Raw genomic sequence first — 18553 nt, 5'->3', positions numbered from 1 at the left:
ATTTATTGAATATGTAAAAGTTATTAGTTTAGAACCTAGTAACTTAAAAAGATTAGAGTGAACTCATAAGCTATAAATCTTGACTCTGCCTTGGGGTCACTGCAATACACGCATGCATCCCAAAGTTGTTACTTTGTGGCTTGTGATTCTCTGATATCTTAAAAGAAGTTTCAGATTGGTGTTTCTCAATCAACTTGCCGTTCCTACATTCCTGACCCATTAATGAATGTAAATATGGGAAATATTTGCTTTAGTGTTGAGTGCCTAGAAATCTGAGAGAAATTATGAAGTTAATAAAGTTAAAAGGCATGTAACAAACAAATAAGTATAAAAAAATAGTGTAAAACTGTTAAAGATCTATAATATGAAGTTAATTGACTTGAAAATTTATCATGGCAGAATTCATACCTTTTCCAATAAATTAGAAATATAGGAAGTTTTGTTATACAATTGATCCGCATACCCTAGTTCTCACAAACCCTTCTCCCATGCTTTCTTGTTGGACGGCAAATTGAGTTGAATATAAACTTCTAATTATTAGGGTTTCCTACGGAGTTCAAATAAAGAATGATAATCAAAATTTAATTGATTTCAAATTCCTAAAATTATAATAAATGACTATTTCTAAATATTAGGGAAAAATCAAATGACTATTTTATCCACCGTGTATTATACTTTAAAAGGATAAAAAAGGCGAACGACATTTCGCTAAGGGCCTTCGTGCTTTTAATATAGTATAGATAGATTATTTATGACTGCTTTTCAGGTCGTTAAAATAATTTTCTAATTTTCGTTTTTTACAAGCGCAATTTGAAAATTTTAAACTGTAAATATTTAAAATAAGCCCGGCCTTTTGGTTATTTGCTAGTATTGCATGACTTTTAGTCGTAATACGTGTTGAGCGGCGGAACCAGGATTTCAAGTTTACGGGTTCGGAATTCTAATCCTTTTAAGTTACTAGGTTTTAAATTAATAATTTGTACATATTTGATAAAAAATTAAAACAAATACATAATGTAAACCAAAGCTACTGGGTTCGGCCAAAGCCATAGCCGGCACTGTGGATCCGCCTCTGCATGTAGGGCTGCTTATCGGGCGGATTGGGCGGTTATTCACTCTTAACAGTTTGGCTTATCGGTTATCGGCTTTTAAATGTATTAATCCGCTAGCCACCCGATAAGGTATTGGGCGGATTGGTATCGGTTTAGCTCTTATCGGGCGGTTATCGGGCGGTTTATCGGTCTAGCAATTTATATATATATATATATATATATATATATATATATATATATATATATATATATATATATATATATATATAATATATTATATATCATTTATACATTCACGAGCCTCAGACATTGGCATGCCATTGATTATTTTTGTTAACTGGAAACTTGATTTAAAAGGATATTGCTAACCAGCAAAGAATTTCCGACATTGCAAATACTTGTTCATCTCCATAATTTTTGTTATCACTATATGTTGGCTTCTGCAAATAAGGTTTCAGATGATAGCATGTAGGTTTGATCTACGGTGAAGATGGGGTTTCCTTTAGTTAAACTTTTTCGCTCAAAGATCAAGATTTATGAAAGTTATACGGGACATCACTGACCATCTTGGGAATCAAACTCTGTAGCTTTCTATTCGTAATATCAGGGATAATAGAGAAGTGCAGAAAGAGTTCAACCTCCACACCCACCCCCTTTCGAAAACCCAAAATGGTTGCAATATCAACGTTTTCTATTGTTAACCATAAAGACCCACTTCACCATTCTCAGAAAAACCATAAGAAATACTTTAACTGGCCATTAAATTTTCTTGTGTTGAATTTCACTTTCATTCAAAAGAGTTGCTATTTGAAAAATAAAATGCTAACCAATAACATTATTGCTTCAAATATGAGAATGCACAGTTGATATTAATTTTGACGGTATTATGATTTGTGATTTACATCATTGTGTTAGTTGCCCGTTAAACTTCCTTAGTTTATATATATATATATATATATATATATATATATATATATATATATATATATATATATATATATATATATATTCTTAACGGGTTAACGGATTAGCCGTTAAGAAAATTGAATAATCCGCCCCCAAACCGATAAGCCGTTAATAAAAAAATTTTAATCCGTTCTCCGTCCATTAAGCCGTTAAGCCGTTACCAGTAAGCCATTAAGCTTCGGTTCGGTTTGGTTTTCGGTTTCGGATCGGTTTTGAACACCCCTATCTGTATGTGTTCATATGGTAGAAATAGCGCTCACTGAGTATTTTTGGATCGTGTAATTTAAAAATAAGCACTATCATGGAGTTTGAAATTTCACAAGGTGAAACTTCATGATAATATCCTGGAGTACCGTGAAATTCGAAACTCCATAACAATAACTATATTTCAATTACAGGAACTTAAAAGTGACTATTTGTGAATTTTACCCGTTCACAGGTTGATCTTTGGTATATATTTATGACTCATTGCTAAGCTTAGGGTGTGCAAATCGAACCAGAAAACCGCACCAAACCGAAAATCGATTAAAAAATCCGATTAGATTTGGTTTGGTATTGATTAAAAAATCCGAACCAAACCGACATATAAATATATAAATTTTATATATACTTTTAAGATTTTATATAGAATTTTCGTAAAAAATATCTAGAAATATTTGGGATTCTCTTACGGGATATAATATTTAATAGAATGTAAAGTGCATCATATTTATTAACCTTAAATAATGGGTTGTGTGGTCACTTGTTTATCAAGTGTTACTGAAATGCGTCGATCTCTTTGTTCTTCAATTTTCATATGTCAAGATCTATTTAATTCTTATATCTTTTTTGAATTTGAAGTGGTTATTATTAATTAGGTTCATATTGATTTTTATGTTTAATTATTAAATTCGGTTAACCTTGAAAGTGTAAATCAACAGAAAATTATTGTCAGAAGACCAAAAAAATAACTATCATGTGTTACTAAAAAAATATTTTTCATAAGAATATTTTAATAGATAATAATTTTGTCAAATTTTTCAAGTTTTTAAATTTTTACAAACATATATTTACTTATCAAAAATTTAACAAAGTAAGATTTAAATAATATTTAACTAACAAAAAAAAAAACCCAAAAAAACCCAACAAAACCGAACCAATCCACACCGATATAGTTGGTTTAGTTGGATTTTGATAAATATCGAACCACACTACTCGAAATCCGGTAAATACCGACCAAAAAAATCGACCAACTTTGGTCGGTTATTGCCAATTACAGACCAAAACGCGATCAAATACGCTTGGACGGTATTTTGATGGTCGTTTTAATATACCGACTAAAGTTGGTCGGAAATTACCGACCAACGTTGGTCGGTAAATTAAATTCAAAAAAAAATATTGCAAAAAAAAAAAAAAAACCGACCAAAGTTGGTCGCTTTTTTCCGAACAAAGTTGGCCGGTATTTTAATTATGTAATCAAAAGATTCACCGTCTGGGAATCGAACCGGGGTGTGTACTGTGGCAGGATACTATTCTACCACTAGACCATTGGTGCATTTCGTTTTAAGATTGTCTTTTTATTTATTTATACTCTTTAACTGTATTTTCGCACGAAAATAACCGACCAAAGTTAGTCGGTTTTATTAAAAAATAAAATTACTGACCAAAGTTGGTCGGTTTCTTGAAAAATAAATTTTGCGGGACTCAAAAATAGTTTCCCGCTTTTTTGCGCCAAAGAAAACCGACCAAAGTTGGTCAGTTTCGTAAAAAAAAATTAAAAATTAAAATATTTTGAAAAACCGACCAACTTTGGTCGGTTTTTGGCCGTTTTTTTTGCCGACCAAAGTTGGTCGGTTTTTGGTCGGTTTTTGCCGAATTTCTAGTAGTGCCAATCCAAAGCGATATAGTTGGTTTAGTTTGATTTTGATAAAAACCGAACCAATCTAATCCATGTACACCCCTGGCTAAGCCCATGTAGCAAGCCTGTATTTATTTTTTTTATGATAAAACCTGATATTTTTGCTCGAATTAACACACAATATCAATCAATTAAGTGATCAAGAATCACATTTTCCAGTATCGTTATGTCAACCACAACATCTATAACAACCATGTTCTATTGACAAGTTAATAAAATAACACAACTAAAGTCTGGTTTTCTACTTTCGAAAAATATCTATCGAAACATATTGTTTTCAAAAATTATAATCTACCATTATGCTTGTCTATCCCACCTGGTAACCAAACGACAGAGATAACAAAGGGAGTTGTGCTTTGTAGAACACATAAGTTGCCATAAAAGGCCAAAATATTTACAAGTACTTGTAGATAAATATCCTGATTGTAGTACCTAATTTATTCAGTACATTTTTTTTTTATCTAATTATTCAAAAAAAAAAAAAAAATCTCTAAAACTTGCTTCAGTATAGTCATCAAAGCAAAATATTAGATGTCTTCCGAAAGCAGTAAACTAATCTTGCAACCCTTTTCTTTGCAATCAATCAAAATACATTCCAATATATTAATTTAATCTCTTTTATAAAAATAACCAAAATTAAATGCCAAGTTTGTACATATATAGCAATATAAAATGAATATTATCTTCTTTTTTAAGTAATGACTCTTTACCGAGATGCTGCAATCATAGTGGTGGGGCGCAACGTTCATGAAATAACCATACCCCAGGCCTAAGCTTGACTCTTATTGACTTGGCTTTGAACAATATAAAGAAAATAAATTACAATAAGTTGACTGACTGATATTCTGTTTTATAAACACAACGCAAATGGTGTCAACTAGGAATAGGGGTGACAATTTGAGCTCAAATCAATTTAATTCATTCAACCCGCTTAAGGTTTGGATCGATCATTGACCCGCCCATTTGTTGAAGTCAGCCTATCTTGACACAGCCCATCTCAGACCTTCTAAAATTGGGCTGAAATTTAACCCAAATTGATTCATGAGTAACTTAGCTATAATATCTTTAATATATTTTTGTTTTATTTGATATATTATACAATATGACCATAACAAAAGAAAAAAAATCTTATTTGGTAATTAAACAATTCATAAGAAAATAATACATATAATTAAAGCTTGGTAAAAGTTGGGCGGGTTGGAGTATGATCCGAATTTTAGTCCACTTGACCCAGCTCATTTCAGTCCCAGTAATTTTTGGGCGAATCATTTATTAATTCAGAATATTTTGACTTGTCCAAAATCAACCTAATCCGTCCGTTTGACACTTCTACCAAGGCAAGTGGATAGGTTCTTTTTTCTTTTTGCTACTTTTTTAGTCCTTTTATTCGTGCACTTTAATCAGTTTTACTTTAATCAGTTTTCTCATTTTTCACATTTTCACTGTCATTATCTAATCTTTTATGTCGAACATTATTGATTATCCGTTTCCATATTTTTATTTTTGTTCTTTTTTTTTTTAAAATCTTGGTGCTATATAATGGAGTGGCTTTGAACTTTGGCAACACCACACAAATCCAGTATCCATATTCCCTTGAAAGATTCTATTTCTAGTGCATATGGATAAGCAAATTTTCTTAGTGATTCTTCTCTTTCTAGGTCAATGTTATTTGCTTTCTATATCAGCTGCTTCCTCAAATGAGACAGACCAAGATGCTCTACTAACTTTCCAAAATCTTGTTACAAGTCCAATTCATTTTCTGGCCAAAAACTGGACTAAGAATACTTCTTTTTGCTCTTGGTTTGGTGTCACTTGCAATTCAAAAAGGCAAAGAGTTGTATCCTTGGCTCTTCCAAATTTGCAACTTCAAGGCACAATATCTCCATCTTTGGTCAATTTATCCTTTCTTAGAGACCTCAATCTTGTAAACAACAATTTCCAAGGAAATATTCCAACGAGTCTATTTCAACACCAAAGAATTCAAAATATTTCATTGGCTTTTAACAAACTTAGTGGTGAAATATTTCAAGGGCCATGGTATTTACCCGAACTTAGAGTCTTGGATCTTACCAACAATAATCTCACAGGAATCATCCCTCTTTCTATTGGAAATGCTACAAAATTGCTAAACTTAAGTTTGGCTAGGAATAGAATCATCGGCAATATTCCAAATGAGATTGGTAATTTGAGTCAACTTGAAATGTTGTCCTTGTCCCATAATCAATTAACAGGTCCCATTCCTGCACTACTTTTTAATATTCCTCGCTAATTTCCATACATTTGCGAGCCAATAGCATTTCTGGTCCTTTATTGCTCAATGTAGGGAATCTTAAATCCAATCTAAAGATTCTTGGTATACCATACAATCAAATTTCTGGTGACTTTCCTTCCAATATTTGCCAATTCACAGAGCTCACAGTGTTTTCCATAGCTTTCAACAATATAACTGGTGAAATACCCAGAAATATTGGTTGTTTAGCTAAGTTGAAGAAGTTCTTTGTTGGAAATAACGCTATAAACTGACTGACTTGGTGACTAAGTTAAGTAGGAATAGCTAAGTTAAAGCTTACTGACTTGGTGTTAGCTGAAAACTTTTTCACTGGCAAAATTCCTACTAATTTGGGAAATCTTCGCGAGCTACAAGGATTGTTCTTAGTAAAGAATCAACTTACTAATGAACCAAGTGAACATGAGTTGTTATTCTTGAATTCTTTGGTGGAATGTAGGATGTTGCAATATCTATCATTTGGTTACAATCCATTGAACGGAATTCTTCCCAATTCTATTGGGAATCTTTCATCTTCTACTGAATATTTTGAAATAGCAAATGCACGTATCAATGGCCTTATACCCAAAAGTATAGGCAACATGACCGGTCTAACCATGCTAGACATTCGGAAAAACAACTTGATGGGGAATATTCCTTTTGAGGTTAGTAAGCTTAAACAACTCCAAGGGCTATATCTACATTACAATTAATTACAAGGACATATTCCTAAGGTAGTATGTCAATTATCTAGTTTGGTTCAGTTGATTCTGTATAATAATGAGCTCTCTGGGATGATCCCTGAATGTATAGGAAATCTAAGTATGCTACAAGAACTTTGGTTGGGATCTAACAATTTTGCCTCGAATTTACCTTTGAGCCTTTGTCAGTTGACAGGTCTTCTCCATCTAAACATTTCAAGGAATTCTCTACAGGGAGAAGTTCCACTTAATATTGGAGAACTAAAGGCTATTATAGGACTAGATTTTTCTAGTAACCACTTTTCAGGCATGATACCTAGCAGAATAGGCGAGCTCGAGAACATGCAGTATCTTTATCTATCAAACAACTCATTCTCGGGTTCAATTCCATCATCCTTTTCCAAGTTGATAAGCATGGAGTTCTTGGATCTGTCATTAAATGCCATTTCAGGTACTATTCCTATGTCATTGGAAAAACTGTCGCGCCTTAGAAGTATCAATGTTTCATTTAATTATTTAGAAGGTGAAATACCCAATGGTGGTGTGTTTGCAAATTCCACTCCGCAATCTTTCGTAGGCAACAAAGGTCTATGCGGAATGCACATGTTGGAAGTTCCTGCTTGCGCTATCACTAATCCTAGACGTCATTCAAAGTCTAAGAACTAAAAATTGTTACTCCAGTGGTTACTTCATCCTTTCTGATATTCTTCTTGGTCTCAATTTGGATAATGATACAGCAAAGGAAGGGAAAGTCAAAAGATGTAGAAAAGGTACCAGAGCTCAGGACTTATCAATTGATTTCTTATCATGAGATTCGACGAGCAACAAATAACTTTGATGTGTCAAATTTAATTGGGGTGGGAGGTTCTTGCTCTGTGTATAAAGGCACATTATCTAGTGGAACTGTGGTGGCAATAAAGGTTTTGGACTTGCAAAATGAGGAAACATGCAAGAGGTTTGATACTGAATGTGAAGTGATGAGAAATGTTAGGCATAGAAATCTTGTACAGGTGATTACTACTTGCTCTAGCGAACACATAAGAGCCTTTGTCCTGCAATATATGCCCAATGGGAGTCTTGAGAATTGGTTGTACAAAGAAAAGTCTCACTTGAACCTCCTTCAAAGAGTTACCATAATGCTTTATGTGGCTGTGGCAATTGAATATCTGCATCATGGTTATGACACTCCGATAATTCATTGTGACCTAAAGCCAGCCAATGTTCTTTTGGATAAAGATATGGTAGCTCATGTTGGTGATTTTGGCATCTCTAAAATTTTAGCAGGAAACAAGTCCATAGCACATACCACGACATTGGGCACTCTTGGTTACATTGCATCAGGTACACTAGTCTCTTATTCTTTTCTCTTATCATACTTAAGCCTTTCCAAATTTTAGAACTAAGGAAAAGAATGTCTTGTTTTTACGGATTATGGATATACTTCAGAGAATTAATTGTTTTATTCATTTTCTTTCTTCTAAGAGTATGGCTCGGAGGGAATCGTGTCCACTAGTGGTGATGTTTACAGTTATGGCATCATGTTGATGGAGGTTTTGGCAAAAAGAAGACCAATCGATGAAGAGATATTCAATGAAAGTCTTGGCATAAGGGAGTGGATGAGACGAGCATTTTCAGGGACTATGTTGGAAATTGTGGATGCTAATCTTTTTTCTGAGGAGGATAAGATTACTTCCAAAAGTGAAAGTTGCATTGCCTCCATGATAGAATTGGCTTTGGACTGCACAAATGAAAAGCCAGAATCAAGGATAACTATGAAAGATGTAGTCAAGAGGCTTAATAAAATCAAGAACATATTTTTGGGAAGTAGAAGTTAGCATCTCTATCTTTAGGTGGTGTTCTTTCTGAGTTGCAAATTAATATGTCGCTTTTTGTTTACCTGATTTTTTTAATATAGTCGTCCATACTACTTGGACTCATGTACTGTTTGTACCTTTGAGTGTTGAATTCTCTCTTGTTTGTAATTTTATATTTGAGTGATTGTAAACCTATTTTACGTTTTTAGTAATTATGCTTTGAATGCTAATTATGAAGGTGTTTAGCAGTACTATTTTGGCTTTCTGTTTGCAAGCTTGGAAATATCTCTTCCACCTCTTATCGCCTCTAATTCATATTTTTTGATTCATTATTTTATTCCTTTGTATTCAATAACTTAATAAACCATTTTATTTTTAACTCAATGTATTAGTGCAAACAAAATATTTGTGCCATATTTTTGTTGGTGGGAATAAACCCCCTTAGAAGTATTATTTTTAACGGTAATAGCAGCGGAATAATAATGTAGTACCGAGATACGGTAATTAACAAGAATAAAAAGAACAACAAGGACACAAATATTTTAACATGAAAAACCCTTCTGAATAAGAAAAAGAATCACGGGCCCGAGAGGAGCAAAGTAATCTACTATAATGAGGAATTTTACACTCCGTAGTCCCGAGTAAATACTCCAGGAACCACTATATATTCAAAAGAAATAACCCTCTTTTGAGATTCCCACGTCACTACAATATCAATCACACACTATATTTTTTCTCACAAACTATTTTTCTTATCTGTGAAATACTTCAAGCTTTATTGCTTCTGTGTGTTTGAACAAAGAAGCCGGGAGCTCCTTTTTATAGGCAAAGTCACATTTCCTCCAACCAATAGGAATGCTTGCTTTACTTGAAATTTGCCAACTTGCATTCTAGCAAGTTGTTGCCAAAACAGATTTGGCCCTTGGTGTCTGATTTCTCATTTTTCAATTTATTTCATTTATGGGGCCGGACCCCATCAATCTCCCCCTCCAGACTCGTTCTAGTGAAAGAGATAATACGGGCTTCTAGTTTAAGTGCGTGCCGACAAGTTCGAGTTGTGCCTCGAACTTGTCTCTTGGTACCACCTTGGCCTTAAAGGGTGTTATTTCGACTTATCAAAATGTTAACCCGTCGTCGTTCGATCGAGGTCGAACTTTTCTCTCTTGGCGAAGGCCCTTGGCCTTAAAGGGTGTTATTTTGACTTATCGAAATGTTAACCCGTCGTCGTTCGATCGAGGTCGAACTCTTCTCTCTTGGCGAAGGCCCTTGGACTTAAAGGGTGTTATTTCGACTTACCGAAATGTTAACCCGTCGTCGTTCGATCGAGGTCGAACTCTTCTTTTTGGCGAAGGCCCTGGCCTTAAAGGGTGTTATTTTGACTTACCGAAATGTTAAATCGTCATCGTTCGATCGAGGTCGAACTCTTCTTTTTGGCGAAAGCCCTCGGCCTTAAAGGGTGTTATTTCGACTTATCGAAATGTTAACCCGTCGTCGTTCGATCGAGGTCGAACTCTTCTTTATGGCAAAGGCCCTTGGCCTTAAAGGGTGTTATTTCGACTTATCGAAATGTTAACCCGTCGTCGTTCGATCAAGGTTGAACTCTTCTTTTTGGCGAAGGCCCTTGGCCTTAAAGGGTGTTATTTCGACTAATCGAAATGTTAACCCGTCGTCGTTCGATCGAGGTCGAACTCATCTCTCTTGGCGAAGGCCCTTGGCCTTAGAGGGTGTTATTTCGTCTTATCAAAATTTTAACCCGTCGCCGTTCGATCGAGATCGAACTCTTCTTTTGGCGAAGGCCCTTGGCCTTAAAGGGTGTTATTTCGACTTATCGAAATGTTAACCCGTCGTCGTTCGATCGAGGTCGAACTCTTCTTTTTTGGCGAAGGCCCTTGGCCTTAAAGGGTGTTATTTCGACTTATCGAAATGTTAACCCGTCGTTGTTCGATCGAGGTCGAATTCTTCTTTTTGGCGAAGGCCCCTGGCCTTAAAGGGTGTTATTTCGACTTATCGAAATGTTAACTCGTCGTCGTTCGATGGAGGTCGAACTCTTCTTTTTTTGCTAAGGCCCTTGGCCTTAATGGGTGTTATTTTGACTTATCGAAATGTTAACCTGTCGTTGTTCGATCGAGGTCGAACTCTTCTTTTTGACGAAGGCCCTTGGCCTTAAAGGGTGTTATTTCGACTTATCGAAATGTTAACCCGTCGTCGTTCGATCGAGGTCGAACTCTTCTTTTTTGGCGAAGGCCCTTGGCCTTAAAGGGCGTTATTTCGACTTATCGAAATGTTAACCCATTGTAATTCGAGCGGGGTCGAATTCTTCTTTTTTGGCGAAGGCCCTTGGCCTTAAAGGGTGTTATTTCGACTTATCGAAATGTTAACCCGTCGTCGTTCGATCGAGGTCGAATTCTTCTTTTTGGCGAAGGCCCTTGGCCTTAAAGGTTGTTATTTCGACTTATCGAAATGTTAACCCGTCGTTGTTCGATCGAGGTCGAACTCTTCTCTCTTGGCGAAGGCCCTTGGCCTTAATGGGTGTTATTTCGACTTATCGAACTGTTAACCCGTCGTCGTTCGATCGAGGTCGATCTCTTCTTTTTGGCGAAGGCCCTTGGCCTTAAAGGGTGTTATTTCGACTTATCGAAATGTTATCCCGTCGTCGTTCGATCGAGGTCGAACTCTTCTTTTTGGCAAAGGCCCTTTGCCTTAAAGGGTGTTATTTCTACTTATCGAAATGTTAACCCGTCATCAGTCCCAGTTTTCCGGAGAATCGGGTGTCTTTTGGAAGAGTCCTAGTCAGCTAGATATTGTTCGCATCGGATTGCGTTATATTGGAGGGTATGAAACGTCACGGTTTCACTTATGTTTGTTCGGCATGTTCATAGGAGTTTCCTTATCTAACTCCTGCCTTTAGGTTCGGAGATATAATCGGCGGGCGATGTTCCGGTTGCCGCGTGGTAGTTTTTCATTCCTCGATTGAGGTGTTTCTTTGCTCACTCGCTCGCGCGACGTTTGTGTTCCTACTTGAGCATAGAGCAGAAAGCAAGTTAGAACGATACTGTTCTTACCCCCATCCGATGAATCGGTGAATCAGAGTAGGTTGATAACATAGCTCGTTTTGCTTGGCCTTTCGATGGGTGATGGAGCCCTTCCGGCATTCTATTGGCTGTATTCAGCTTTCTTTTCCTTTCTAGGCTGCGTCTTTATTGTGCTTGGATAGGGCTTTGTCTTGGCGATCTTCTCGGGGGATAATCATGTTCCTTGCCTTTGATCTGGAAGAGACTAGGACATTTCACTAAGAAATCCCCACAGACGGCGCCAAATTGTTTGACTCAAAATATATATTGCAACCATTTTGAACAAATCAATCAAAGAAAATGATGAGGTAAATCTTAGTCATTCGTAATGAATTCCAGATCAATGAACTAGATGGGGAACAACATATAAAGAGAAGTAGAGATAAACAATCTTCATGAAACTTCTTAAGATTGTTCTCATTAATCAGTGGAATAGAACATGATACATATTACGTCGATCGCACAGGATTGCTTCATTCATCTCTCTGCTTTTCGAAGTTGCAGAGACGAGATAGATGGAGAATAGGAGAGCTGTTTTATTTCCCCCAGAACGCCCCCCCCTCCCCCCCTCCCCCCCTCCCTCCCCCCCCCGAGAGGTTTTTACCCTCCTATATATACAGCCCTGGACCTCCGGCTATGTGGTCTATCCGACGCTTCTTCTATGCCTCACACTCCTCGTTTACTTGCTGGAGGTCGTCCTTTACTGCTTCAACGAAAGTCGTGAGGGCAGGATATGGAACACCTCATATTGATCCTTATTTCCTCGCCGTCCGTGAGCGGGGCGTTAGTCTGTCTGACCATTGTGGTCAGATTTTGACCAATACAAGAATCCAAATAAAGCGCTTGTAACATGCTAAGATTTCCCATACATGTTGGAACCATACCAGAGAGCTCATTATTTTGCAGATATAATTGAACCAAATTAGATAAATGACATACTACCTCGGAAATATGCCCATGTAATTTATTGTTATGTAGATGTAGCCCTTGGAGTTGTTTAAGCTTACCAACTTCAGAAGGAATACTTCCCGTCAAGTTGTTTACTTGAAAGTCTAAGGTTGTTAGACCGGTCATATTGCCTATACCTTTAGGGATGAGTCCACTGATGTGTGCATCTCCTATTTCAAGGCTTTCAGTAGTAGATGAAAGATACCCAATAGAACTGGGCAGAACACCATTCAATGGATTGAAACTCACGTCTAGCTTTCGTAGCATCCACCAAAGAATTAAAGAATCGCAGCTCTTGTTCACTTGGTTCATTCGTAAGTTGATTATCACTTAGCAATAGTTCTTGCAACGCACGAAGATTTCCCAAATTAGTAGGAATAGTGCCTGTGAAAAAGTTATCACTTAGCTCTAAGTGAAGTATGTTGGAAGCATTTGTGATGTGCGGAGGAATTTCCCCTTCGAGTTTATTGCCTCCCAAGACAAGTTCTTTGAGGTTAGGAAGATGAAGACCAGTAGTGGATGGAATTCTCCCCGAAAGTTTGTTGGAAGTGAAAGCAATGAACTCCAAAGAGGATATATTAAAAATATATCCTTTGGAATTTGACCATTAAGATCATTCAAATCAAAGTCCAACTCCCTCAAATTTGATAGCCTCCCAATTTCTGAAGGAATTTGTCCCTCTATGTGACTGTTTGCACAAGAGAGATATTGCATAGTGGAAATATTGCCCAATGAAGGAGCAGCTGTTATTGAAATAGAGTAATATTGAAATATAAAGAAAAGAATCAATAAGAAAATGTGCTTCTCCATATGCACTTGGAAAACAAGACTGCTTCGAATGTAATTGGTAACTTGATTTGCTTGGTTGCCAACGTTACTCCATTTATATAGTGGATCACTTGGAAATCTCCACATAAAATGAGAAAGTTGATTAACGGTGGACTTGACTCCACTTGGATAATTTCCACAAATTAAAACGTAAATCACCATCAGGAGGAAAATATATCGCAAAAAGCAAATGAAAAATCTGTCCACTTGGATTATTTCCACAAAACAGAAGAAACGTTGTCATCTCGTACTAGAAGGAAAGAAATTCTTTTTGACACGTGGCTCAAAAGTGTAAAAACCACAACTCACACCCTATCGTTGATTGTTGCTAGTCGCTTCAAGCTAACTGTAGCTCGAGTAATGTTCACTTCAAATTACAACCTCACATTTGCTTCTCTAATAAGGTGAAAAAGCTTACGATTGAAAGCCTAATACATTCATTATGCTGGGTGTTGGTCCAAGTGAAGTTTGTTTTGAAGATTGACAAAAGGAACTCAAGCGTGAACCAGGTCCATCAAAAGTGTACACAGACACGGGCAAATTCAAGCATAAGGGATGCACGTGAGGGAGATAAGCTTTACTTTTTATATATGATATCTCCTGATCGAAAAGGTTGCATAATTGATAAAGAGAAGGACTCCTTACTCAAAGAGAACACCATCCAAGATAAGGAAGGACTTAGAAGTTGAAGTTAACTAGAACTCTTCCATCGAGGAAGAGTAGCATTAGAACTCTAGTTATTTTCTATTCTACTAACTGACATTACAGGATGTTCTCACTTTACAGGTACACACAAAAGATGAAGTTAAACGTGAGTTGAGAGCAAAATAGCAAGGCATTTTACAAGCAATTCTTGTGTGATTCAAGTGTGCGAACCTGAAGCTACATGAACCAGATAGAATAACCAGTTCCTAGTGTCTGTCTTTTATTCTAGTTTCATTGTAGTAGGTGGTTTTCAAATTGTACCTTTCAGCTTTATCTAGAAGCAATTGTATTAGGTACTTTGAGTATTCAAGTTAGAGTTAACTTGAAGTTGTCGCAACAGTTAGAGGCTGGTTGCTACAACGGGATTAGAGGTAATCCTTAGGTTTACAAAGAGTTTTTGTAAATGCTGTTCTGGCTCAGTGATTTAGTGAAGTGTTGGAAAAAATCCTACTCGGTAGTAGGTCATGGTTTTTTCACCTTTTGAGCCGGCTGTTTTCCACGTAAAAATACTTGTATTCTTTACTTTCCGCATTTATTATTTCCGCAATAGTAGGTTAAGGAACACATAGAAGAACCAGGTCCTTCTATAATATGTGCACGTAAAAATTGGACACCACACAAATCACCCCCCTCTTGTGTGGCATTGAAGTATAAAACATCAAATGGTATCAGAGTGGGTTATCCTTGAAGAGGCTTACACCCTAGGAGAAGATCAACATGAGGAACCACCTGGAAACTGGGAAGGGCAATCCACTGCTAGGCCACCACCCTTTAATGGCTAGTACTATTCTTGGTAGAAAAACAGGATGAGAGATCACATTATAGGAGAGGACTACGAGCTATGGGACATTGTCACCGATGGTCCACTGGCTACCTTGAAGAAAAAAACTGAAGGAGTAGATGTGCTAAAGACAAGAGCTGATTGCACTGCTGAAGACTCGAGAAAGTGGGAGAAGAATGCTAATGCCAAGAAATGGCTTGTTTGTGGACTTGGTCCAAAAGAGTACAGCAGAATCCAAGGTTGTACCATTGCTAAACAAATATGGGACACACTGCAAGTGGCTCATGAAGGAACACCTCAGGTGAAGAGATCCAGAGGAACTCTGTTGTACTCTCAATTTGAGAGTTTTGCTATGAAGGAAAGAGAAACCATTCAAGAGATGTACACAAGGTTCATTACACTGACAAATGAACTGAAATCTCTTGGAAGGATTATTCCTGAAGAAGAAAGGGTTGAAAAGATATTGACTAGAGTTTTACCTATCATATGGGATAGCAAAATCACTGCCATCTAGGAATCAAAAAATATTTCCACTCTTCTACTGGATGAATTGATTGAAAATCTTACTGCCTATGAACTTAGGAGACAGACTATGAAGATGGATGTGCCTAAAAAGGAAAGGAGTTTGGCTCTCAGAATTCTGAAGGTTCTAATCTGGAAGATGATGAAATGGCCATGATCACCAAAGATTTAAATAAGTACCTAAGGAGAGGAACGGGTTCTTCATGAAGTGGTAGCTACAACAAATCAAAAGCTCCTGAGAAACAAACCAATGATGGCTGCTACAAGTGGGGAAAGACTGATCACCACATCAAGAAATGTCCTCTGTGGCAAATTGAGTGAAGAAGGAAAGAGCTGAACAAAGGAACAAGTTCAACCCAAGAAAAACAACAGCAAAGGATCAACAAAGGCTATGGTCGCTGCTTGGGAGACAACTCAGATGAAAGCTCAGATGATGATGATGATGATGATAAACGAGAACTTATGGCTATTGGAGAATCTGATGAAGAAGCTGAGGTAAGTGTTTCTCATCTCAAAGACAAGATTAAATTTTTGTCTAAGGAAAGGTTATCCGAGTTGCTCTTAGAGCTAATTGATGAATCTGAGGATGTAAACAATGAAAAGGAACAACTGTCAAAAGAGTGTGTAATTTTATAGGCTAAGTGCAAAAACCTAGAACATAGGGCTAGTGAAATTGAAAGTGAAAATGCTGTGTTGAAGAACCACGTTCATGAACTTGGCACAACTGTCCAAGAACTTAGATCTGAAAATCTAAAATTGAAAGTAGGAACAGGTAAAAAGATAACTGATCACACACAACTCACTTTAGAAGAAAATGTAGGAAAAATAAAAGATGAATTGTACAAAAGAGATAAGCAGATAAGAATCCTAAAGGAGGATCTAAGCAAGGTCAAGCATGAGCTAGACAGAACATGTAAATGGAACAGGTCCTCCTATGCACTTTCATGGCAACATGAACACTATAGTAGCAACAAGAGAGGACTTGGCTTCGAGACCCCTGCACCTAAGTGGGATCCCAAAAGCAAGTACCTAACACTTCCTGAGAACAAAATTTGCACACACTGTGGAAAAACTGGTCACCATAAAAGTGAATGCACTGCAAAAGAAAAGGCAAGTCAAAAGAATAAATAATATGTTCAAGGGAAAAATAGGATGCCATGTTGTGCTAAAAAGAATTTGATTCGTCCTTTTGCCTATAGAAATGGACCCAAACTAGTTTGGGTTCCTAAGACAAACCCCTTATTTCTTTTTGTAGGTCAGAGTGAAGGAGAGCAGCCAAATATGGTACATGGATAGTGGCTGCTCAAAATATATGACAGGAAGCAAGAACCAGTTCCTTTCACTTGAGGACCTTAAAGGAGGTAATGTCTCATTCGGAAATGGGAAGAAAGGTGAGATCATTGGGGTTGGCAAGGTAGGTAATAATGATTCTCATTCTATTGAGAATGTCTACTTGATTAATGGACTGAAATGTAGTCTAATAAGAGTCACAATTGTGTGATAGAGGTAACATGGTTGCATTCACCTCTACAAAATGCTTTGTGATTAATCTTACCACTAACAAGATTGTTTTACAGGGAAAAAGAGTGAACAATATATATATATTCTGGATCTGTCCACACTCTCTGATAATGAACTTACATGCTTAAGTGTGTTGGATAATGATCCCCTCCTTTGGCACAAAAGACTTGGACATGCTAGTCTAAGTCAACTCAACAAACTAGTCTCCAAGGACTTGGTGATAGGACTGCCTAACATTAAGTTCAAGGAAGACAAAGTTTGTGAGGCTTGTGCAAGGGGGAAGTAGGTAAGATCCTCTTTCAAAAGCAAGAAAATGGTAAGCACTACTAGAATGATGGAACTGGTCCATATGGATCTTTGTGGACCAATGTGAACTCTGAGCATATGTGGTAAGAGATATGTTATGGTGCTTGTTGATGATTATTCTAGGTTTACTTGGACACTGTTTCTAACATCTAAATATGAAGCATTTGACTTGTTCACTTCTTTTGTTAGAAAAACTCAAAAACAACTAGGTAATTAACTTGCATTAATTAGGTCTGATCATGGTACTGAATTTGAAAATGCTAAATTTGCTGAATTTTGTGATGAGCATGGCATAGATCATAATTTTTCTGCTCCTAGGACTCCACAACAAAATGGAGTAGTTGAAATAAAGAACAGGACATTGGAAAAAATGTCTAGGACTATGCTTCTTTCTAGTAAACTGCCTCATAGTTTCTAGGCAGAAGCTGTGAACACTGTATGTTACATCACAAATAGATGCATGACTAGACCTCTTGTTGAGAAGACTCTCTATGAGTTACTTAAAAGGAGAAAGCCAAATATATCCCATCTTAGGACATTTGGATGAAAGTGTTTTGTACACAATAATGGTAAAGACTACCTAGGTAAGTTTGATCCCAGAAGTGATAAGGGAGTATTCTTGGGATATTCTTCACATAGTAAAGCTTACAAGATCTAGAACAAAAGAACTTTGTGTATAGAAGAAAGTGTACATGTGGTTTTTCATGAAACTTACATTATTTCCGAGAGACAAGAACATGATGATGAAGCAATTGGGCTGGTAAGAAATTCAAATGAAACCACAGCCTAGACTGAAGCTGCACCAAAGAAAGGAACAGGTGATGAAACAGGTTCTTCTACACAGGACAAACTGACAGGGGGAACTGAACAAAGAGGAACTGAACCTCAAACCTCGATGGAACCTGTCCATGAACTTGTTCCCCAGCAACAAAACATTGGAGCAACATCTAGAGGAAACCAGCTGGTTGTGAAACCTTATAAGTACCAAAGTTCTCATCCCATTGAGAACATAATTATCGATCCAACCTCTAAAATCAAATCTAAATCTTCTTTGAAGAATCTTTGTGCTTTTGATGCTTTTCTATCTCTTATTGAACCTAAGAATGTTACTGAGGATTTGCAGGATGCAGACTGGGTGAATGCAATGCAAGATGAACTCAACCAATTTGAGAGAA

At 36.8% G+C, this 18553-nt stretch overlaps 2 protein-coding genes across 2 annotated transcripts in view; both read left to right on the top strand.

The window, feature by feature from the left end:
* Nucleotides 1-6438, top strand: part of LOC109237733 (receptor-like protein 12) — a 16446-nt gene extending 10008 nt beyond the window's left edge. The window contains exons 2-3 of the mRNA XM_019404090.1: nt 5601-6095; nt 6239-6438. Of these exons, the coding sequence (XP_019259635.1) occupies nt 5601-6095; nt 6239-6438 (695 nt within the window). The remainder of the gene's footprint in view (nt 1-5600; nt 6096-6238) is intronic.
* LOC109229633 (receptor kinase-like protein Xa21) lies at nt 6947-8926 on the top strand. The gene is made up of 3 exons (XM_019395152.1): nt 6947-7333; nt 7620-8223; nt 8365-8926. Exons 1-3 carry the CDS (start codon nt 7322-7324, stop codon nt 8715-8717), a joined length of 969 nt encoding a protein of 322 aa, XP_019250697.1. The 5' UTR covers nt 6947-7321; the 3' UTR covers nt 8718-8926.

This window comes from Nicotiana attenuata, chromosome 1 (assembly GCF_001879085.1).
Source record: "Nicotiana attenuata strain UT chromosome 1, NIATTr2, whole genome shotgun sequence".
In the NCBI taxonomy this organism is placed as follows: domain Eukaryota; kingdom Viridiplantae; phylum Streptophyta; class Magnoliopsida; order Solanales; family Solanaceae; genus Nicotiana; species Nicotiana attenuata.
The sequence above is the reverse complement of the archived record's forward strand: the minus strand, read 5'-3'. Positions and strand labels throughout refer to the sequence as shown.